The sequence below is a fragment of the Anomaloglossus baeobatrachus genome, chromosome 5 (genome assembly GCF_048569485.1).
Source record: "Anomaloglossus baeobatrachus isolate aAnoBae1 chromosome 5, aAnoBae1.hap1, whole genome shotgun sequence".
NCBI classification, from domain to species: domain Eukaryota; kingdom Metazoa; phylum Chordata; class Amphibia; order Anura; family Aromobatidae; genus Anomaloglossus; species Anomaloglossus baeobatrachus.
In genome coordinates, this window is record NC_134357.1 from 535643306 (window position 1) to 535668946 (window position 25641).

Below are 25641 nucleotides of genomic sequence, written 5' to 3' on the forward strand. Positions count from 1 at the left end.
TCCCTTCAACCTTAAAAACTATGATACTATGATTTAAAAAGGGGGGAAAGATGATGTGAAAAGTCACACCTATTGTTAAGGTTTTAATCTGTTCATCAATTGAGTTTTTCTATTAAGTCGTTTTTATATTTTTATCTGTAAGGAGGATATAGCAGATATACAGTACATATCTCATGATTGCTCTGATGAAACATGAATTGTCAGGTTTTGAACATGTCTCAAATGAGCCAATTGCTAATGCAGATTTTGAGGAGTTTTTCCGTAGATGGATCCAGATACCAAGATGCTGGTTGATTCTACACTGGATATGCTAACGTTACACAACATGAGGTAATAAAAATCGAACCACTCGCTCCTCTCCCATTGGAATAGGAGAACGAGATGAAGATTTGCGATCGCTGTGGTTCGTAGAGCGGAGGGGGGTAAGATAGTCAAATGTGGATATAGCCAGCAGATCTTTTCTAGTGTGATGTAATAAACCTATAAAGACCGTAGAGTGTGTGTGAGCCCAGGCGGAGGCTCTCCTGTTATCAAAGGAGCCGGTGACTGATGGAGCCGGAGGAGATGCTCACACAGGTGCAGACAACAAAGAAGCAGTGAACGGGCCTAGAGTTGAGAGTCCTTTACCAATGCAGACAGACCATACCTCGGTGACACCTGTCACGTCCGTGTCACTCCTCGTGTTTTAATTCCCTACAGGAACAAGCGACTCAGCAAGGAACGGAGTGTGAGACGCAGACAGCCAATGACTGAGGAAAGTCTGTGGATAAAGGGCGGTAAGCTTTCTCTGCCATGAGCGCTCTACTCAATAATGGCCCAGGTAATCAATGAATGCACGTGACAAAGACCATTATAAGTGTTGTGGTGGACAATATATGGGCAGCACCACTGCTTCAGTATCCAGGTGGCCAGACACATCCAGTCTTGTAAGACCTGTGCTTAATACAAGGTAGAGAAACTAAAGACCTCATAGAAACACCCCCCTCATCCGCTTTACTGGTCCGGCGATTGTAGATTAGTCATATAAACCTACACATGGTTTATATGAGTTTTGTGCGTGTTGTGTGAATTTCTTTTCAGGCCTGCTCTGAAACATATCCAGTATGGAATATGTTACTACTGAAGCACTCATGATGTTGGTGGTATGTAAAAATGGAGTTCCTAAAAGTGGTAAAGTACATGTTCTACAGCAGAGGTCATTATAGAGATCTTACAGTATCTGCGGATTAGCAGCTATTTTGAACAGGCTAGGAAGCTTGCTACACTAACGGTCCTCACCTGGGGATGCCCCTGATGAACCCCCGTCTGCCATTGTGAAGAGGGGAGAAACACATTGGGCTTCTTTCAAGCTAAGTGTCTGACAAATATGCATTTATTTTTATTAGCCTGAGTGTCAATTGGACAGTGGAGGGTCTGTGATTGGACAAGATCTCCTCATGACTCTACCTGGCCTTATAATAATAATAATAATAATAATAATAATAATAATAATATTTATACAGTGGGTACATGTTATACATGTGAGATATTCAATCTGTTTTAGGGTTTGGTCCTTGAATTTGCTATATCATATTGACTTAAGCTACCAAACAGTTATTTTAAAATACAGAGTTTGAAGATTTAATTGGATATATACGTATAATTGCATATTGCCACCTCTTTATCCTCTGTATCTCACGGTTTCTATATTCCCTCACTGACATTAGCAGCACGTATTAGCTTAGCAGTGTAAGGACAGGGAGGGTGAGCCGTCCGTGAGCGGGGGCGCCAATTCGCCTCATAGGGTGCCAACCTCCGCTGCGAGGTAGGGAGAGTTTAGGGCTATTGCCCCAATCCCTGCCTCCTACTTTATTGGAATATCTAATTGTGTCTATAGTTACTCACATGGGTGTATGTTTGGAATTTTAATGATTATAACATAAAAATGTAACAGTGCACAAGATAATGGTGGACGCTGGCAAATCATGTAACAAATGTTTGTTTTCCTTTTTCTTAATAATTAGATCTTTATATAAGATATTTTCTGGTGTAGCACCTAGAACGTGATTATATTTCTCACAGATACAACAGATACAGTGCGATATCCTGACCAGTGATGTATGAGCCTTAAGGGTGCTTTACACGAGACGACGGATCGTACGATGCATCGTCGGGGTCACAGTTTTCGTGACGCACATCCGGCATCATACACGACGTCGTCTCGTGTGAAACCTCTGAGCGACGCAGTATCGCTCACAAATCGTGAGTCGTGTACTCGTCGCTCAGTTTCATAATATAGTTTATTTTTACTTGTGCCGCTTGTTCATCGTTCCCGTGGCAGCACACATCGCAGTGTGTGACACCACGGGAGCAATTAACTGCGTCCCACGGCACCCGCCGGCTATGCGGAAGGAAGGAGGTGGGCGATGTTTACATCCCGCTCATCTCCGCCCCTCCGCTTCTATTGGCCGGCAGCTGTGTGACGTCGCTGTGACGCCGAACGTCCCTCCCCATTCAGGAAGTGGACGTTTGCCGCCCACAGCGAGGTCGCTCAGCAGGTAAGTACATGTGACGGGGGTTTCACGACTTTGTGCGACACGGGCAGCGATTTGAAATCGCACAATCGGTCGTCCCGTGTAAAGCAGGCTTTATACAACTGCCTATATAGAGTGTTAAACAGGTGTATCCTCCAATTCCAGATCCTAAATCAGTGCTAGGAGCACATGGTCTCAAGCCTGGAGACTGGGTGATCCTAAAAAGACAAGTCAGAATCAGATGGACCGATCCAGCTTTTCCCAACCACAGCAACTTCCATGAAGCTTGACGGAAAACCCATCTGGAGACAATGTAAAGCAGGGGTGGGCAATTAATTTTCCCATGGGGCCGCATGAGAAATTGGGATGGTTTTAGAGGGCCGGACTAATATAATTTAAGGCCCCGTCACACACAGAGATAAATCTTTGGCAGATCTGTGGTTGCAGTGAAATCATGGACATATTGTTCCATTTGTACACAGCCACAAACCTGGCACTGATTGTCCACAATTTCACTGCAACCACAGATCTGTTGCAGATTTACCTCTGTGTGTGACAGGGCCTTAACTCTGTTCTACATCTTTATTTATATGTATACACACACAATCCCCATATACTACATCACTACACCCGCCACATACACCTGTAATATACATCCCAATACACTACACCTGTAATAAACTACACCTCTATATACTATACCACTATATACTACATCACCACACCCCTATATACACCTGTAATATACTACATCACTATATACTACACCTGTAATATACTACACCACTACATCACTGTATACACCTGTATTATACTACACTCCTATATACTACACCTGTGTTATACTACACCACTACATAATACACCACTATATACACCTGTATTATACTACACTCCTATATACTACATCTGTATTATACTACAGCACTACACCCCTATATACACCTGTATTATACTACATACTACACCTGTATTATACTACACCACTACATCACTATATACTACACCTGTATTATACTACAGCACTACATCCCTATATACACACCTGTATTATACTACACCACTACATACTACACCTGTATTATACTACACCACTACATCACTATATACTACGTAGTATGTAAACCTACAACTTCCCTGAAAGGGAGGGTCCATTTGAGAACACAAAACCAAAAAAGATCCCAGTGATCAATTATACCAATATATAGAATAAAAGGAAGATCGCTGGTAAGTAAAGGAGACCAGAAGCAAAATATATTGTGAAATACAAAGAATTTTTAATAAAGTGTGCGTGACATAAGGACAGACAGTAGTGGCGAACAGAATCTTAATGTCGCCAGACACAAAAAAGGGGCACAAACATCACAAGCAGATGAAAAACCAGCTACTAAAACACGTGGGTCAGATTTCAAGAAGGCCAAATAGCCGACAGAGAGAAAGGAAAAGCAAATGAGTCAAGGGGTAGATTACCCATAGGAAGCTTTCCCTAAAAAAGTGCCAATAACATGTCATGAAATACAGTTATGGCAAATTTACCTTGAGACATGTTAAAGGTGTTTAGCAGGCAGGCTGGTGGTGGTGGGCAGGGCCTGTAATATACATCCCAATACACTACACCTGTAATAAACTACACCTCTATATACTATACCACTATATACTACATCACCACACCCCTATATACACCTGTAATATACTACATCACTATATACTACACCTGGTTATACTAGGGCACTACACCCCTATATACACCTGTATTATACTAAACCACTACATCACTATATACTACACCTGTAATATACTACGCCATTACATCACTATATACTACACCTGTAATATACTACACCACTACATCACTATATACTACACCTGTAATATACTACGCCATTACATCACTATATACTACACCTGTAATATACCACACCACTATATACTACACCTGTAATATACTACACCCCTATAAAACTACACCACTATATACTACACCACTACACCCCCCCATATACCACATCTGTAAAACTACATTCCCATATACTACACCCCAAATATTTGTCAACACTTACCCCCCTCCCCCAGCCCCCCCCCGCCCCCCTTTGTCCCGCAGGTTACTAGTAACCACTCACCTCTTCCCTCTTATTGTCCCCTCCTCAGGCACCTCCGTAGGAGCCCCCCACTGAGCTGCTTCTTTTTCACATGCCCAGGCTGTGCCGATGCTGTTTTCTTAGGAGCCCCTGCTCCTCTCCGTACGGGCCCCGGCTGCTGCAGCTTCTTCTCCTGCCGGACGGGAACTTTTCAAATGACACACGTGCGCTGTACTGACGATATCAGGGCGCGCGTGTGTCACAGAGAAAGTGCCGGGCAGGGAACAGAGGAGAGATTCCTGCATTTCGCTGCCTACACTGTGCGGAGCTGCAGGATCGCTCCCTGCCCGGCACGCAGCGTGTGATGAGGGCGATCTGACCAGGGGTCTCCCGAAGCCTCAGATTGCCCTCATCACTGACCGGCCAGCAAGAACGCCCTGAGCCAGTCGGGCCAGTCACATAGAGTAGGCGGGCCGGATGTGGCCCGCGGGCCGCCCCTTGCCCAGGTCTGATGTAAAGAGTCCCGGCAGAATGAGGGTCACAACACACATAGTGCTGGATTATCTCACATAGAACCTTAAGGCCCAGTCACACTAAACAACTTACCAGCGATCCCAACAACGATCTAACCTGATAGGGATCGCTGGTAAGTTGCTAGGAGGTTGCTGGTGAGATGTCACACTGCAACCTGACCTGGCAGGGATCGCTGGAGCGTAGCTACACGAGTTGCTGGTGAGCTCACCAGCAACCAGTGACCAGCCCCCAGCCAGCAGCGCCGCGTGGAAGCGATGCTGCGCTTGGTAACTAAGGTAAATATCGGGTAACCAACTCGATATTTACCTTGGTTACCAGCGCACACCGCTTAGCGCTGGCTCCCTGCTCTCCTAGCTACAGTCCACATGGGGTTAATTACCCGATGTGTACTGCAGCTACATGTGCAGAGAGCAGGAGCCGGCACTGACAGCTGAGAGTGGCGGACGCTGGTAACGAAGGTAAATATCGGGTAACCAAGGTAAGGGCTTCTTGGTTACCCGATGTTTACCGTGGTTACCAGAGTCCGCAGAAGCCGGCTCCTGCTGCCTGCACATTTAGTTGTTGCTCTGTCGCTGTCACACACAGCGATGTGTGCTTCACAGCGGGAGAGCAACAACTAAAAAATGGCCCAGGACATTCAGCAACAACCAACGACCTCACAGCAGGGGCCAGGTTGTTGCTGGATGTCACACACAGCAACATCACTAGCAACATCGCTGTTACGTCACAAAAGTTGTTCGTTAGCAGCGATGTTGCTAGCGATGTTGTTGTGACTGGGCCTTTATGGTGAATTTCCAGATTGGGGATGATACATGGGAGATAACCATGATAAGGGAACAATGGGTACAGGAACATTACACAAATAAGGGCTCATGGTGGGAAAAACATTATCTGACCTAATCCAACCAATTATTTTAAGAGTTTAAAGGTCCAGTCACACTAAGCAACTTACCAGCGATCCCAACAACGATAGGGATCGCTGGTAAGTTGCTAGGAGGTTGCTGGTGAGATGTCACACTGCGACGCTCCAGCGATCCCACCAGCAACCTGACCTGGCAGGGATCGCTGGAGCGTCGCTACACGAGTTGCTGGTGAGCTCACCAGCAACCAGCCCCCAGCGCCGCGTGGAAGATGCTGCGCTTGGTAACTAAGGTAAATATTGGGTAACCAACCCGATATTTACCTTGGTTACCAGCGCACGCAGCTACACGTGCACAGAGCAGGGAGCAGCGCACACTGCTTATCGCTGGCTCCCTGCTCTCCTAGTTACAGCACACATCGGGTTAATTAACCCGATGTGTCCTGCAGCTACATGTGCACAGAGCAGGAGCCTGCACTGACAGCGAGAGCGGCGGAGGCTGGTAACAAAGGTAAATATCGGGTAACCAAGGACAGGGCTTCTTGGTTACCCGATGTTTACTGTGGTTACCAGCCTCCGCAGAAGCCGACTCCTGCTGCCTGCACATTTAGTCACAAAAGTTGTTCGTTAGCAGCGATGTTGCTAGCGATGTTGCTTAGTGTGACGGGGCCTTAAGTGACTTTTTAAGGATAACATACACTTGTAGGTAACTGGTATTGTCTTATTTGTTGGTATTTGAGCCGTAAAAGTGCTACTCTGTGTTAAGGTGGTGTCACACACAGCGACGACGACAACGACGTCGCTGCTACGTCACCATTTTCTGTGACGTTGCAGCGACGTCCCATCGCTGTCGCTGTGTGACATCCAGCAACGAGCTGGCCCCTGCTGTGAGGTCGTTGCTCGTTGCTGAATGTCCTGCTTCATTTTTTCGTCGTCGCTCTCCCGCTGTGACGCACACATAGCTGTGTGTGACAGCGAGAGAGCGACGAAATGAAGCGAGCAGGGAGCAGGAGCCGGCATCTGGCAGCTGCGGAAAGCTGTAACCAGGGTAAACATCGGGTAACCAAGGGAAGACCTTTCCCTGGTTACCCGATATTTACCTTCGTTACCAGTGTCCGCCGCTCTTGCTGCTAGTGCCGGCTCCTGCTCTCTGCACATGTAGCTGCAGTACACATCGGGTTAATTAACCCGATGTGTACTGTAGCTAGGAGAGCAAGGAGCCAGCGCTAAGCAGTGTGCGCGGCTCCCTGCTCTCTGCACATGTAGCGACGTTATGATCGCTGCTGCGTCGCTGTGTTTGACAGCTAAGCAGCGATCATAACAGCGACTTACAAGGTCGCTGTTACGTCACAGAAAATGGTGACGTAACAGCGATGTCGTTGTCGTTATGTGTGACACCAGCTTTAGGGTACCGTCTCATTAAACGATGTACCAGTGATTCCGACCACGATATGACCTGGTCGGGATCGCTGGTGCGTTGCTACATGGTCGCTGCTGAGCTGTCAATTAGGCAGATCTCACCAGCGACCAGTGACCAGGCCTCAGTCACCAGCGACGCGTGGAAGCGATGCTGTGCTTGGTAACTAAGGTAAATATCGGGTAACAAAGCAAAATGCTTCGCTTGGTTACCTGATACTTACCTTAGTTAATAGCGCACATCGCTTAGCGCTGGCTCCCTGCACTCGTAGCCAGAGTACACATCGGGTTAAGAAGCAAACCGCTTCGCTTATTTACCCAATGTGTACTCTGGCTACACGTGCAGGGAGCCAGCACTGGCAGCCTGAGAGCGGCGTACGCTAGTAATCAAGGTAAATATCGGATAACCAAGCAAAGCACTTCGCGTGGTTACCCGATGTGTACCTTGGTTACCAGCGTCTGCAGCTGTCAGAAGCAGACTCCCTGCTCATTCAGATCGTTGCTCTCTTGCTGTCAAACACAGCAATGTGTGCTTCACAGCAGGAGAGCAACGAGCAAAAGAATGAACCAGCACTGTGTGTAACGATCAGCGATTTCACAGCAGGGGCCAGATCGCTGCTCAGTGTCACACACAGCGAGGTCGCTAACGAGGTCACTGCTGCGTCACAAAAACCATGACTCAACAGCGATCTCGCTATGTGAGAAGTACCCCTTACTGAAGGTAATCGGATCCATGTGTAAAGGAAATCTTGTTAAAAGGCCTCCTGGTGATAGATTATGGACCAGATCCATTAGTGTTGTGATACAATCAGGTGTATTTAGGTAGAAAAGTCTCGAAGACGCGGACAGCACTCAGATGTTGCCTGAGAATCAGTCTTTCAGAAACAGTAATCTTTATATTTACCTTTTGTAATCCAGACTTCATATTCTCTTCATATTGTCTCAATAATATGTTCTGAAAAGTACAATGAGATCTAATATGTTACTAATTCTCACCGCTTTTCATGTTCCACCAAATCATATTAGGTTCAGTGTTTTCAGAAAAGGGTTTTATCCCGAGTCTTTCTGCTTCCAAACTGTCACACACCAGATAAGAAGCAAAGAACCTGAGGAGTCGCCCATTTCATCCAACCCTGCTGATTTATACGTTTACAGGCTCCCAGTTATGTAGATCTGAGACAGACAAAATATTTCCATTCACGTCGTACACACACGGATCCGCTCCGCACACGTCTCAGCTCCGCGCACACACGTCTCAGCTCCGCGCACACACGTCTCAGCTCCGCGCACACACGTCTCAGCTCCGCGCACACACGTCTCAGCTCCGCGCACACACGTCTCAGCTCCGCGCACACACGTCTCAGCTCCGCACACATCATACACAAATGCTTGGTTCCATTCACATTGGAAACACACAGCTCCGCTCCGCACACCCACGGCTCCGCTCCGTACACCTCGTACACACGCGGCTCCGCACCGTACACCTCGTACACACACGGCTCCGCTCCGTACACCTCGTACACACTCGGCTCCGCTCCGTACACCTCGTACACACTCGGCTCCGCTCCGTACACCTCGTACACCCGCGGCTCCGCTCCGTACACCTCGTACACACGCGGCTCCGCTCCGTACACCTCGTACACACGCGGCTCCGCTCCGTACACCTCGCACACACGCGGCTCCGCTCTGTACACCTTGTACACACACGGCTCTGCTCCATCCACACCCCTGTAAACCCCTCCTGACCCCACACATAACCTTCACCTCATCCATCACCATGACAACCAGCACAGCAGAGTCCTGCATACACTGAGGAGCTGATCATGTGACCCCTGACTCCTCCCCTCCATGTGACATCATCACAGGTCCTGTAAGCACAGAGCAGCCATATAAATCTAGGATAGATGCTAGAATGTACGGGCTCCTGACAGGTATGACGTAATTTCTGTCACCTGATGGGGGCGTGTTCAAAATGCAGTCCGACTTTCCCAGATGGAATAAACATTGTTTTTTTAAGTCCATGCGGGCATATAATTGATTATAATAAAAGCGGGGTCTGGGGGTGAGAGCTCCAGATGGGGGGGTGCAGGGGGCGAAGCCTGCATGATTATAGTGGAGGGGAGGAAACATCGCCACGCCCACCAACCAAGCCGGCCACGCCCATTAACCTGTCAGGAGCCCATACATTCTAGACTCAACCATATATCCAGTGTGCGGCTCTGCAGGAGGAGGTATGTGGAGATTCCCCATTGCTGAGCGCAGGGGGCGTTAACCCTTTCAGCTCTGAGACTATTTGAGACCTGAAAAACACATCCGTGAAAAGCACGCTCGTGTAAGGCTACTTTCACACTTGCGTTTAACGGCATCCGTTGCATTGCGTTGTGTGACGGATGCAACGGATGTGTTGCATATAGTGGCGCAACGGATGCTGCAAAACAACGCAATCCGTTTTTGTTTAATTTTTTTTTACAGTTTTACCGTCGGCAGACTATTGTGAACGATCAGCTGATCGCTAACAGTAGCCGGCCGCCGGGTGATCAGCTGATCACTCACAGTAGCCGGCCGCCGGGTGATCAGCTGATCACTCACAGTAGCCGGCCGCCGGGTGATCAGCTGATCGTTCGGTCGCCGACAATGTGTGCGGGGGGCAGGAGCGGGGGGCAGAGTGCGAAGTGGGTGGAGCCGAGCGGGGCCATGTTTGAGGACGTCAGTGCCGCGGGGACTGCATCGCTGGGGGACAGGTGTGTGAGAGTGTGTGTGTGTGTGTGTGTGCGCGCGCGCGATTGTGTGTGTGTGTATACATACGGAGTGCGGGAGGGGGCGGAGCCGAGCGGGGAAGTGTCAGGCTCCCGGCACACATAACCAGGGTTCCTTGGTTACCCGATGTGTACCCTGGTTACGGGTGGAGGGAGCCAGAAAGAGCATGCGCAGTGAAATCCAAAGGATCCACTGCTCAAAAAAAGTTACATGCTGCGTTCCTTCCGCCCGACGCAGCGTCAAAATAACGACGCTGCGTCGTCCGGCGGATGCAACGCTGACACTTGCGTTACAGTGCGTCATCCATACAAGTCTATGGAGAATAGCGCAGTGCGTTAACGGACTGCGCTATTCTCCATAGTGACGGACTCCGCTGAACGCAAGTGTGAAAGTACCCTAATACAGGCCGTTTTTCAGGTCCGTGATCCGTTTTTATGTCCGTTTTTATGGTCCGTGTGGCATTCGTGTGAACTGCGTATGCTAACCGCATGTGCGTGTGTAATGCCCGTGTGTGCGTGAGATTCGTAACTGACATGTGAGTGTGTTGTCCGTGTGAAATGGTACGTGTGTAATGCACAATGTCGGTGATGCATACCCGCAGACAGAGACACGCTATGAGAATGAACTCGGGTGAACTTCACCCGAATTCATCATCATCCCGCGGCTCTGTCTGTGTCACGTACTGATTAGCGGTCACCCATGAAGGACTCACCGGTGACCGCTAATCCCCTGAGTGACTGAAGTGAGCAGCGCGATTAGCGCTGCTGTCACTCATGCTACCCGCGGCTAGCTGGATCCTCCACCCGAGACCGCAACTCATCTGTGACTTCATCGCTGTCACTCGGGCGACTTGCTGTCACAGTTGGAGGATCCAGTGGTGGCCACAAGTTGCTTCAGTGACAGCTCAGCTGATCGCGCGACTCACCTCAATTGCTGCGTGGAGCTGACAGGAGCGGCGGTGTTCTTCTGCCGCTCCTGTCACCTTCATGTAGCAGAGCTGGAAGCGACGCGGGACCTCTGTGGATTACGCCGGACATGGATGGATATTTGGGGCATAATAAATTGGTTAACGAGGTTTTTTTTTACTGTTTATTATTGCAAATAAAGGATTTTTTCAGGTGTGTGTGTTTATTTACTGTAACTTACAGATTAATCATGGAAGGTATCTCGGGATGATGCCTGCAATGATTAATCTTGGACTTAGTGGCAGATATGGGCTGCCATTAACTCTTTATTACCCCGATTGCCAACGCACCAGGGCAATTCGGGAAGAGCCGGGTAGAGTCCCAGAACTATCGCATCTAATCGATGCGGCATTTCTGGGCGGCTGCTGACTGATATTGTTAGGCTGGGGGGCTTTCCTTAACGTGGAGCTCCCCATCCTGAGAATACGAGCCTTCAGCCGTATGGCTTTACCCTGGCTGGTATCAAAATGGGGGGGACCGCACGCCGTTTTTTTTTAATTATTTTTTTTTTTTACTGCACAGTATAGACACGCCCACCGGCGGCTGTGATTGGTTGCAGTGAGACAGCTGTCACTCAGCGTGGGGGCGTGTCTCACTGCAACCAATCATAGGCGCCAGTGGGCGGGGAAAGCAGGGAATACGAGATTGATTAATGAGCGGTCGGCTTTTTCAAAATAGTAAAAGCCGCCGGAGTTTATTTAACAGCCGTGCAGCTCCGCGCCAGTGATCGGGGATCGGTAAGTATGAGAGAGGTGGGAGACTGACCGACAGACAGAGAGAGGGACAGACAGAGAGAGACCGACCGACGGACTGAGGGAGATTGACCGACATACACAGGAAAAGAAAGAATGACCGACATCGCTAGAAAAAAGCACAAAACGTACACGGAGCATACGGAGATGCATCCGTGTCACGTTATTGTGCACACATACCCATTGACTTTCATGGGGTCCATGTGTGCGTGTTCCGTGCAGAAAACGGAAACACATACGGATCACGGACACACGGATATTATGAAATAACGCACGTGTGATCTCAAACATAGAATTAACATTGGTGCATGTTTGTCCGTGTCTCCGCTACATACGGAAACGGAACAAACACGCACGTGTTTAACGGATGTGTGTTTCAGGCCTGAGTGGTTTTTTGTTTTTTTTGCCACTTTCTAAGAATCAGAATGTTTTTTTTTCTCTTCCTCTGATAGATACTCTGAAAACCAGGCAGTGAGGAAGCTCTAATTGCTCTCATGGTATGCAGCTGCTTTCTTGGCCTCTCACAGTGTAATGGTCCCACAGTACTGCCAACCCCCCCCACACAGTATAATGTTCCCACAGAACCGTCATACCCCCACACACAGAGTAATGTTCCCTCAGTACCGCCATCCCCCCCCCACACACACAGTATATGTTATGCCCCTGGACTATTCGGGTCGTCGCATGGTACTGCACGGGCTGTCCTACCCATGCGGTATTCAAACCCCCATGGTTCTGGGTCTCTGTCTTGCGGTGGTGCTTCCATCAGCATTCACAAATCCTAGATACACTTTGCACCACACCCGTCAGGCACACCAGTGGGCTGCTCAAGCAGGAATAGGGCCGCCCACCTAGGGGGTCAGACAGTTAGTGTGAGTAGCTGGAAGTAGCAGCTCCCGAGAGTTGAGTGGTAGCCCTCGAGCTGAGAGGAGCTCTGAGAAGGCTGGGAGTAGCGGCTCCCAGGGGAAGTAAACTAGGTCGCAGACGATAGTCTGGACCTAGAGGAGTCGGACCACCGGTCACAGGGGATTGAGGCTAGGTGCCTGGAACCTGTTGAGGAGGATGACCGGTAGCCTGGTTCGGTCACCGGTCTGGGACCGAAGGCACGACGGGGTACATGGACCCTAGGTCGGGGAGAAGCTTCAGGCAACCCGGCATTTAACCTGAGGAAAATGGGGCCTTTATGGACTGTTCCCACCAGTTCCAGAATCGGGGCACTAGCGCAATGAGGGGGATAGGGCTTTCCTAGCAAGCAGCTCACTGAAATCCCAAGCGTGAGCCCAGAAAGCAGGCTCCTCCACTTAGCCACAGTGGGGAGCAGTGACCCGGATAGCTCCAAGCTACCAGACCACAACGGACAATCTAAAACTTAGTGCCAGGAGGCAGATACAGACCACCAGCAGCACTGCAGGGGACGGGACCAGGACGAGCTCCCCTTGAGAGGCAACGGCGTTCAGAGACTTGGTTTACCCTGTTGTCAACATCTGTGTCATTGAGTGAGTATTCAACTGACCCCTGTACTGCGTCCCCACATCACCATCCAGAGTCACGGGGCCTATCCCTACCCGTGGAGGGCAACGTCACCTAGCTGCCCCACTCCAACACCCCGGCTACTCCCAACGGCAGTGGCGGTACTCCTAGTTACCGCACACCAAGGGTAGCATCACGAACTATACCAAATTCCCCTGTAAATACTCCCTTTTACTTTGGAGTGTGGCCTCTAAGCCTCCGGGTCCGGAGACCCTCGAGCCACGAACGGACACTACACCCGGACACGAGCGGTTCGATCCGCTGCTGGGGCGGCATATATAATGTTCCCTCAGTACCGCCACCCCCTACACACAGTGTAATGTTCCCACAGTACCGCCATCCCCCCCACAGTATACTGTTCCCACAGTACCGCCATCCCCCCACACACAGAATAATGTTCCCTTAGTGCTGCCATCCCCCCCACACACAGTGTAATGTTCCCACAGTACCGCCATCCCCCCACACACATGGTAATGTTCCCTCAGTACTGCCATCCCCCCACACACAGTATAATGTTCCCACAGTACCGCCATCCCCCCACACACAGTATAATGTTCCCTTAGTACTGCCATCCCCCCACACACAGTATAATGTTTCCACAGTACCGCAATCCCCCCACACACATGGTAATGTCTTTCAGTACTGCCATCCCCTCACACACAGTATAATGTTCCCACAGTACTGCCATCCACTGTCACACAGTGTAATGTTCCCACAGTACCTCCATCACCCCACACATAGTATGATGTTCCCTCAGTACCGTCATCCCCCCACACACAGTATAATATTCCCACAGTACCTCCATCCCCCCACACACAGTATAATGTTCCCACAGTACCTCCATCCCCCCACACACAGTATAATGTTCCCACAGTACCTCCATCCCCACACACACAGTATAATGTCCCAAGAGAACCGCCATGCCCCCACAGACAGTATAATGTTCCCTCAGTACCGCCATACCCCAACATTCAGTATAATGTTCCCTCAGTACCACCATACCCCCACACAGTATAATGTTCCCTCAGTAAAACCATCCCCCCCACACACAGTGTAATGTTCCGTCAGTACCGCCATCCCCCCACAGTGTAATGTTCCCACAGTACCGCCATCCCCCCCACAGTCTGGTCCTCATTTAGCCTCATTCTTGCTGCAGATCCCGATGACCCCAGGACCCAGCACCGACCTCCCGGACCAGTTTCCTCAGTCTGGTAGATCAGGTGGTCGGCAGGGGCTATAGATGTATGAGGAGCCATTATCTGCGGTCTGAGCTGTACACGGTAATGGACACATTCTGGGGACATATTATTCCACAAGTAGAACTTTATCTTTTTCAGTCAGTGTCGCTGTATTTTAGCTTTGTATTGTTTCATTTGCTTTATATTTTAATGTCACTTTCTAAGACACCATTATTAGGCCTCCGGCTGCCATGGCGACGTTTTGGGATGTGTCTTTGGGGAACACAGGTCTCCCTTCCCTGCATTCTCCATTTGCATCAGATGAAATGAAAAATAATCTGTTGAGACGAGACACAAAGAGTCTCTTAAGGTCTGACTGCCCTTTTCTGATTATCTGGAATGTCATGTGTGCACACGGAAGAAATAACAGACTGCGGTCGGTTAATAGCTTCCTATCATGACGAACACCAGAAAGATTCCGCTCAGTTTATTGTTCACAAAACTTTTATAGTTCTAGATAAGAAAAGGGTGTAGGCAAAAATATAGCCCAATCAAATATCGCAGGTCGGGCTCAGGGCGTGCAGCAACTTGCATCGTCTCTACTGGATTGGTTGGTCCAAACTTTGGGTGTTCTCAATCTCTTTATCATCTTCGGCATTGTCCATGATGCAGGTGCCATCTTTAAGTTACATGTGCTAACATATTGTATTAAGGAAAATCACTGTGTATACAGTGGAACCTCGCTTAACGAGTAACCCACTTAACGAGAATTTTGCTTAACAAGCAAAGCTTTCTGTAAATTTGTAACTCGGTTTACGAGAAAGCTTTGCTGTACGAGCAAAATACTCACCGCACACACTTCCGGTTCCGTACATCTACCACGCTCTGACCCGCACTTGCAGTCCACACAAGCACGCAGAAACACACACAAAAACACACACACGCACGCGCATACAGTATTATGCTCACCTTACCTTACGTTCCACGGCCGGCCTCATGGTTCTTGTAGTTCCCGGGTACATCGCGACGTCCTCGCGGGAACTACAAGACCCAGGAGGCCGGCGATGGAACGGAAGGTAAGGTGAGCATAATATGTGTACCTTCACTTCCATCGTTGGCCTCCTGGGTCCTGTAGTTCGCCTCTCCACTCCAGGCTGTGCATCGGCAACCATAGCGACAAAGCAGGAACTTCCTGTCACCGCTACTGAAAGGCAGCGCGCTGGCTAATCAGAGGCAAGTGGCTCCTGCCTTTGACGTCAGCGCTCTGGCAGCGGAAGTTCCTCCCTCGTCGCTATGGTAACCCGATACACAGCCCGTGCCGGAGATCAGCAAGTCCCAGGAGACCGGCGATGGAACGGAAGTTATGGTGAGCATAATATGCGCGTGTGCGTGCGTGCTTGTGTGTTTGTGTGAGTTTGTGTGTTTCTACGTGTTTGTGTGTGTTTGTGCATGTGTGGAATGACAGAACAGGGGACCAGGATGGGACATTTAACAAATTGTGGAACGAATTGTCTGCATTGCAATGATTTCCTATGGGAAATCTTGCTTTGCTGAACGAGTAACTTGGTTAACAAGCACAGTCCCAGAATGGATTGTTCTCATTAACCAAGGTTCCACTGTGTATATATATATATATATATATATATATATATATATATATATATATATATATATATATATATATATATGTGTATATATATGTATATATATATATATATATATATATATATATATATATATATATATATATATATATATATATATATATATATATATAATTTATATTTCAGGTTACCTTATTCTTATCCCCTAACAAACCCTAGTTGAGTCCCAAGTAATTGATTCCTGTTAATGAGTGAAGTGATGGTAACAAGTAGCCGCTTTCCAGACTCCTCCGGTCTTTTCATCACTTTATATTATATTTGTTTCCATCTTTTCAATCAACCTTTAAAATTCATCAACTACTGAGATCTTTCAGGTTTGATTATTTTTCTATCTACTGGGTAATGAGGTGCAAAAATATATTTTTCTTGTAAGATAAGATGGAGGCGGCTGTATATTTCTTTATCTTTCTCCCTCAGATAGATAATGGCTGCTCTCTCTCCGTTACCTCAGATATATGGAAAATGCCTTCTCACTTTCCTCATCAAGAATGGAGAATGTTCTCTTTCTGTCTTGTTAAAAAAAATATTCACTTAAAAACATTTTTAAACTTTAGTTTTTTTGATGAGTGAACTGGTTGTGAGGGGCACTAGTTGAATGAGAAGCAGAGTCCCCTTTACTATCACATCTGAGTGACAAATGCAGCGAGTAGTCTGTATTTATGATATTCCAGTATATAGAATCCGAGAATATAACATCTGCATGTTCTATCTCCTCATATGTTTCCCCTTATTATTGCCAGTAATTATCTCATTATAATACAATATCTACAATATCGGAACCTTTTAGTGGAGATCATCTACAGAAGATAAATTTCTTGATTGACCTTTCAAGGATGGATGTGGACAAGGACAAGATGGCGGCGAGGATATTACACATCGCACTAGAGATCCTCTTCCGGCTTACTGGAGAGGTGAGAGATTCTGATGACATCACATTACATCATTCTTATCTATGGGAATAACAGATGGACAGAACTGGAGAGGTGAAGACTCTGGAAATGTCTGTAGTGAGATTTATTACTGCGTCTCTCCATAACCAGGATTACACAGTAGTGAAGAAGACCTCTAGTGAGCGCTGTCAGGCCCCTCTGTCTGAGGGATGGGGAAGACCCCTGAGCCCAATCACGGGGCCTCCACCTCACCCCCTGATACATGAGGACATCAATGAACAGAGGATCCTAGAACTCACCTACAAGATGCTTGAGCTGCTGACTGGAGAGGTGACACTGCTGGGAATGCTGGGACATTATACAGTAATGCTATGAAGGGATCGGGGGTGATAGTATCATTGTATGTGTCAGGTTCCTCTAAGGTGTCAGGATGTCACTGTCTATTTCTCCATGGAGGAGTGGGAGTATTTAGAAGAACACAAAGATTTCTACAAAGACATCATGATGGTGGTTCCCCAGCCCCTCACATCACCAGGTAATAGACAGGACTAAATACACATGGCCTATAAATATCTGTATGTAAAGAATTCAGTCCCTGTATGTGTCTCCTCCAGTTCTATCCAGTCAGAGGACAACACCAGAGAGATGTCCCCATCCTCTTCTTCCACAGGACTGTAAACAAGAAGATCCCAATGTTCCTCAGGATCATCAGGTAGATGGAGAGAAGGTGTCATGAAATCTCCCTATGATGTGTAGACGGCTGTGAAGGTCTTGTGCTCAGTCTTGTTTTATCCACCAGTATTATATGTTTTCTACTTGTGTAATGAGAGCGGTGGAGATGGCAGGATTAGAGTCATGACGTCTCCATCTATTTGTAAGTGTGTAGATTCATATGACAAATGGTTTCCTTTTTTTAAAATCATCAACTGTTGCTGCTACTAAATGGAGCCTGTCACCAGTTTTTTAGTATCACAACAAATGACCTTTTACTGCTTTTCTTAGGCATTTCACAAATGATTACATTGTCCGATGACTTCCCCTGTACACCCCAAAAATTCTATTTGATTTGGTCCTGCACAGTATTTAAATGAGGCTGGTCCGGACCGATGGGACCTCGTGGCGCCTGTTCTTTCTCTCTGTTCATAAAAGACCTATGATTTGCCTGCAGTAGGGCAGAGCAAAATGCGTCTGTGTGGCCAGTGATACTGCTGCGCAGGCGCAAGACTTCATTCAGGTATGTGGATGATGAAAGTCATCCAAATCAATCAGAGTGGAGGAACAATTTGAGGCTCCATCCTATGTTGTGAGACATGAAAAATGAGAATGAATTCCATCAACCGCAAAAAGAAGTACCGTATTTTTCGGATTATAAGACGCATTTTTCCTCCCAAAAATTTGGGGTGTGTCTTAAAATCTGAATATACCATAGCTTACCGGGAGGTGAATTGGGAGGGGCTGTCTGTGTGGCTCTTGTGTGCGGCCGGCAGGGTGCCTGTCGGTGCGTGCGGGCAGCCGGGTGCCTTTCGGTGCCGGCGGCTGGCTGCCTCTCAGTCCGGCGGCCGGCTGCCTCTATGTACGAGTGGGCGGGCGGCCTGCTGACTGCTTCTCTGTGCGGCTGCTTCTCTGTGAAGCCTGTGTGGACTGCAGTGGCTGTGCAATGGGTTTACTAGTCTGTCCGCAGCCGGCAGGGTGTCTGTCAGTGCGTGCGAGCGGCCGGGTGCCTGTCGGTGCCGGCTGCCTCTCTGTCATGGCAGCCGGCTGCCTCTCTGTGCAGGTGGGCGGGCGGCCTGCTGGCTGCCACTCTGCGCTGCCGGGTGGCTGTGCGAACTGTGGTGGCTGTGCGGTGGGTTTCCTAGTCTGTCCATGGTCCCGGCTTCAAATGATGGCGTCGGGAGTCAGCGCGTGCGCAGTCGGAGCTTTTGTATGAGGGCTCTATCTGCGCACGCGCTGCTTTGGGCGCCATTTCTTTGAAGCCGGACCACGGACAGACTGGGACACTCGCCGCACTGGCCTGCTCCACCACACAACCTACAGCTTCCGCTGCCACCACTGACTCACCGCTGTCACTGCTGACCTGCTGCTGCCACCGCTGAACCACCGCCACCACTGACCCGCCTCCGCTGCCAGCACAGCCTCTGCCAGCACAGCCTCTGCCTCCTATGACCCCGCTCCACCACCGCTGCCGCCCTCCTTTGGTAAGACAACACCGGAATATAAAGTGGACCCCATTTTTTTTATCTCTAAATTTGGAATGCATTTTATAATCCGGTGCGTCTTATAAAACAAAAAATACTGTAGATTAAAACATCACATTTATTGTAGTACATAAAGATCAAAAAGGAAAGATTAAAAATATACAGAAAATGAGGCCTCATGTTTTGTTTTATTTTTTTTTGTTGGTAGCTTTTTTTTTTCCCTTCTGGTAGTGGAGGGGGTGGGGAGGTGGTGTTAAGATATTACTTTTGTGATATGCTGTACGTCTTCTCTCTCTTTTTACTAAGCAGCAAATCAATCACTATGGAGCGCCTCCCGTGTCTCCCCCTTTATTTTTTCATTTTTATGATGCACATGCAAAATTTAAGAGAACACTACCCTGGAGGTCCTTCCCTTGTGCTTACTGCCTAATTCTTTAATGTTTATTCGTAAGGATTCACCATCCTCCTTATCTTACGCACTAATTGTTTGCTCACTGAGCAGTATGCTCCCCTCAACATTGTCAATCGCCTTCAGTGTTGCAGTTTACTCCTCCAGATCTCTAATATGAGCTTCCACATGGCCAACATGCTCACATCTGCCCAGCGATAGTCAGTTGTTTGTACATATTTGAAAAACCTCCATTTCTGCCCTCCATTATCCAAACAAGCAGAGAAAATAATAAAAGGTTAATAAAATGCAATACTTACAAGCCTAAAATCTTCTTTATTTTATTTAAACCAGTTTTATTTTTTTAAACTCCATATGTTTCCAAGCCACTTATTAAGCAAGACTCAGAATTGCACAAATTCACCATAACTGGAGCCGAATTATCAAATCATCATTTCCAAATATCAAATCACCCGAGGAAGCAATATAATGGGAGGATAACGCAGACAAAAGTCATTGACGCCAGGGTCGTAACGATCACAGTGGCAGGAGATGTGACCACAACCAGGCCCATGCAGGAGGGAAGCCTGCTTACACACAATTTTCAGATGTATTGCAGCACACAGACCCACCGACTCCCTGCACTACAATACACTCCCCCGACATCACAATAACATGTCTTATTTCTGACAGAATGATTACTATTTTTTCACTGTGTTGGTTTATAGAACGCACTGATTGACTTCTATTAATACATTTTTGCAAAATGGAAAAAAGAACAGTAATAACGTCATTATTTTTGCAATTTAAATTGTAAATTATACAATTACTGTGATGCCCTATAAGCATAGGGGATTTGTTTTATTTGTTGCTAAATCTTTCACAAAAAACACAAAAGAACTGGAGCAAAACAATGTAATTCTTTAAAAAAAAAAAAAAAAAATCTAATGTATTATTATTTTTTCTGCTTAAAATGGCAATAATCAACACCCTGCTACCTCTATTCAGGTCCCTATATTATCAGATCCGCTCAGTGGAGATCTTCTATTTAAGAGAATTTTCCTGATTGACCCATCAAGGATGGATGTGGACAGAGACAAGATGGCGGAGAGGATATTACACCTCACCCTAGAGATCCTCTTCCGTCTTACTGGAGAGGTGAGAGATTCTGATGACGTCACATTACATCATTCTTATCTATGGGAATAACAGATGGACAGAACTGGAGAGGTGAGGACTCTGGAAATGTCTGTAGTGAGATTTATTAATGTGTCTCTCCATAACCAGGATTACACAGTAGTGAAGAAGACCTCTAATGAGCGCTGTCAGGATCCTGTGTCTGAGGGATGGGGAAGACCCCTGAGCCCAATCACGGGGCCTCCACCTCACCCCCCGATACATGAGGACATCAATGACCAGAAGATCCTAGAACTCACCTACAAGATGATTGAGCTGCTGACTGGAGAGGTGACACTGCTGGGAATGCTGGGACATTATACAGTAACGCTATGAAGGGATCGGGGGTGATAGTATCATTGTATGTGTCAGGTTCCTATAAGGTGTCAGGACGTTACCGTCTATTTCTCCATGGAGGAGTGGGAGTATTTAGAAGGACACACAGATCTATACAAGGACTTCATGATGGAGGTTCCCCAGCCGCTCACATCACCAGGTAATAGATCGGACTAAATACACACGGCCTATAATTATCTGTATGTAAAGAAGGAATTCAGTCCCTGTATGTGTTTCCTCCAGTTCTATCCAGTAAGAGGACAACACCAGAGCGATGTCCCCGTCCTCTTCTTCCACAGGACTGTAAACAAGAAGATCCCAATGTTCCTCAGGATCATCAGGTAGATGGAGAGAAGGTGTCATGAAATCTCCCTATGATGTGTAGATGGCTGTGAAGGTCTTGTGCTCAGTCTTGTTTTATCCATCAGTATTATATGTTTTATACTTGTGTAATGAGAACGGTGGAGATGGCAGGATTAGAGCTGATCATAGATGTGACTTCTCCATCTGTTTGTGACTTTTACAATATTTGTTTCAGGGGGGAGATCTGACCCATGTTAATACTACAGACACATATGTGACGGGTGATGAGCGGTGTAAAGAGGAGATTCCTACATATGACTACCTAGGTGAGTAGTAACCACTAAATGTAGAGAAGTCACAGATTCTTCTCAGTCACCGGCTGTGGCTGGTTTATTAGCAGTGTAGTCCCATATCGTAATGAAATGGTCACCATCCCCCACCCAAAATTATCCCCATTACTTTGGGCATTTTAATTTCGTTTGTTGGAGTGAGACAGGTTTTATTGAAATAATGCAGCCTCGAGGTGAACCCTACCCTTGTGATTTGATTATGCTATGTTCACACTTGACATTTTTGCAGCGTTCTTTAGCTGCAGATTTGCCTTGGTTTTATGCAAATTCATGCTAATAAAACGCTGCTTTTTACAGTCCCTGCAAAGTGTATGAGATTTCTGAAATCACATGCACACACACAAACATGTCAGGATTTTTTCCTGACTGTTTTGTGAAATACCTCTGGTTTTTAGAAATACCTCCGGTTTTGCTGCGTTCTGAAAAGAATGAGCATGTCAATTCTTTATAGCGCTTTTGCTACAGTTTTTCACCCTGGTGACAGGTGGACTCGCAATTACCCTGTGAGTCCACCTGTCACTAGATACCCGGAATTGATCCAGGGTATCTGGCTGGCACTTAAATGGTGCTGGGGATAGGGGGATTGGAGCAAGCGCGGTATATTTACTGAATCCCCGGCGCGGCTGTACCTCAGGCGGCGCCTCCACTTCCCTGATCATTCCATATTCACTGCTTTCATCTGTGATTGGTTGCAGTCAGACACGCCCCCAGCATCTGACTTCAAACAATCACAGACCCGGTCTGCGGGTCTAGCGTAGAGAGTGAGGAGCCGCGCATTCAGAGGTGACCTCACTCAGGCTATTTACGGTCACAGGTTTCGCCAGCTGTGACCGGGAATCAGCTGAGTGAAGTGACTGCTGATTGTGTGGCTCATTCATTCTCTGGAGCTCACAGCGAGCAGTCCTGTTTTATGGCACTCACTGTGATCTTCAGATGTAGCAGAGCTGAATCGTCGTGGGACCTAGTGTGGATTACGTCGGAACTGCAGGAGTGATTATGGGGTTAATAAAGTGGTGAAAGAGGGTGGTTTTCTATTATATTTCAAATAAAGGATTTTTTCGGTGTTTGGTAATGGGCATGTTTTATAGACTCCTGCCATTACCAATCTAGGGCTTAGTCGCAGCTATGAGCTGCGATTAATCCCTTATTTCTCCGATTGCCACCGCATGGATTTGCATAAATCCAATGCAAATCTGCAGCTAAAAAATGCTGCAAAAATGCCAAGTGTGTACATAGCCTAAGATGACAACTTGGAAAATCATGTGAAGAAAAATATGTTGTATGCCCGTATGTTGGGGTATTGTTTTATGATCGATACCCCAGTCCATGTGCAGTGAGAGCCAAGTGTGAATTTCTTTTCCAGTCTCTTATTATTTATATCGTCAAATATAAACACAGAAAAGAGAATACAATTTCATATATATAGATATTTATATTTACTAATTGAAACCACTCACTTCATCCAATCTCTTCCGGTGCATACACTGGTGGAGGAAGGGTCACCGGATCCTTATTCCACCAATCAACGTATCAGTCAGTGCGTCTGCTTTATGGAGGGTCAGTGCAGCAAAGCCTGGGGGAACTAGAGCGATGGGAGTATGGTATACTTTATATAATGGTTTATAGTGTATGTAGGAGGATATATGGGGTTGATACAGTGTGTAGGAGACCGTGGGCTTTACACAGTATATGGATATGTGGGGCTCATACAGTATAGGAGGGTATGTGGGTTCATACAGTATAGGAGAATATGTGGGGTTAATGCAGTATATGAAGATATGTGGGGTTCATACAGTATATAGGAGGATATTTGGGGTTCATGCAGTATATAGGATATGTGGAGTTAATACAGTATATAGGAGGAAATGTGGGGTTCATACATTATTTAGTAGGATATGTGGGGTTCATACTGTATAGAGGATATGTAGCATATAGGAAGATATGTGGGGTTCATGCAGTACTGTTTTTCCTGAAAATAAGACTGTTATATTTAACCAGAATGCAATTTTCAGCATTGAAGCTGCTGAGGTAAAGTAAAAGCTGAGCTCTGATTGGTTTCTATGGACAACTGGACAACTAGACCCTTATCAATGGTGTAACCAATATTTTATTCTATTCACTATATAATACTGAACATGTCCTGAGCGTGGCGTCTCCGTAGAGGCTGCCTATTAAAGTGTGTTTAAAGAGGCCATCAGTGGTGTCTGAGCAGGACGCCCGTGCAGTAGAACATGGAGGAGCTGCTGAAGCAGATACAGCAGTGTGGGGGCCGCCCGAGGTCAGTGGCATCACAGCACCAACCATAAGGGTGCGCTACTGCTGCTCTCTGTTACCTGCCAATACACACGCACATGCAGCCAATTTTCCATGATGTCAGCTGCGCCAACCACTGCATGCTGTTGCTCTCTGTTATCTGCCAATACATAAACACATGCGGCCAATACACTGATGTCACCTGCGCCAACCACCGCATGCTGCTACTCTGTTATTTGCCAGTATAAAACACATAAAGCTGCACGCTAAAATGCTAATAATTAATAAGGGAACTCTGGTATTGCATTACTGCTATAGGAATATTTGAATAAAGGGATATTTAGCTTATGTATTGGCCAATGCATGTGAGCCCGGTTACCATGGCAAGGTAATCTCTATATACCGGGAACCTAACTTGAAATGCTGCTATCTGGGTTAAAAACCTCCATGTCTTGGCAGCTAGATTCCAGCTATAAAGGGCAATGAACACAGCCTGGTTACAGGGCAGAGTGCTCAATCAGAAAGAAATCCAGTACAAATATAGCAAAAAGACTTAACCGCACATCCAACACGTGTGAACAGGTGCTAGCTGAAAACACATAACTACAAAACAGAGCTGCACTTTAAAATTCTAACAATGAATAACGAAACTCTGGTATTATATTACTGCTAAAGGAATATTTGAAAAAGGAGATATTTAGCTTATGTATTGGCCAATGCATGTGAACCCGGCCTATACATGCAGCGTCGGACTGGCTACCGGAGGAATCTCCAGTAATACCAGGCCTGGCTGCGGTTACCTACACTAAGCTCTGGAGCTTTCACCTGAGCTCCGGAGTGCAGCCTAGACTGCACCGCGAGCGCCGAGTGATTGATGCCTCGGCGATTATGGTTCAGTTCATGATAGCTGCAGACATGCCGGCCTGCAATCCGGAGTTCAGGTGACAGCTCCGGATTGCAGCCCAGCCCGGAGCTCAGGTGAGAGGTCGAGTATTCAGTGTAGGTTATCGCAGCCAGGCCTGGTATTACTGGAGATTTCTCCGGTAGCCAGTCCGACGCTGTATACATGCGAGCCCGGCATGTGTGCCAATACACACATGTACACACACACATATGCGGCCAATACACTGACGTCCCCTGCGCCAACCACCGCATGTTGCTCTTTGTCTGCCAATACACACATATTCATTCTTTAATTCATTCACTCACTATATCCAACGCCTGAACCATTTTATCAAAATACTGTCTCTGTGAATATCACCAGTTTGTTTCAGATGATATTTGCAGACAGAGAGTCTTCAATAAACTGGTGCCACAGTTGGCGGTATGCGCATGCGCTGAGTTCGGCGCCATTATATTGAAGAATTCAACTACAGTGTGACCATAGCACTGCACACACTCCAGCCATAGGGACGATGGTGGTGGCTGTGGAGAATTGAAATAAAGAGGAGGAAAGCAGTTAGGGCGGTAATAGATACAGAAGATCCCACCCACAAAGTCCTGC

General features: G+C 47.1%; 1 protein-coding gene across 1 annotated transcript in view; it reads left to right on the forward strand.

Moving 5' to 3' along the window:
• Positions 1–9593: 9593 nt before the first annotated feature.
• LOC142312926 (uncharacterized) overlaps positions 9594–25641 on the forward strand; it is a 130151-nt gene continuing 114103 nt past the window's right edge. The window contains 12 exon segments of the mRNA XM_075351914.1: positions 9594–9631; positions 12327–12371; positions 14561–14684; positions 17034–17157; positions 17287–17466; positions 17548–17671; positions 17751–17848; positions 20728–20877; positions 21007–21186; positions 21268–21391; positions 21475–21572; positions 21770–21860. Of these exon segments, the coding sequence (XP_075208029.1) occupies positions 17080–17157; positions 17287–17466; positions 17548–17671; positions 17751–17848; positions 20728–20877; positions 21007–21186; positions 21268–21391; positions 21475–21572; positions 21770–21860 (1123 nt within the window). The 5' untranslated portion in view covers positions 9594–9631; positions 12327–12371; positions 14561–14684; positions 17034–17079.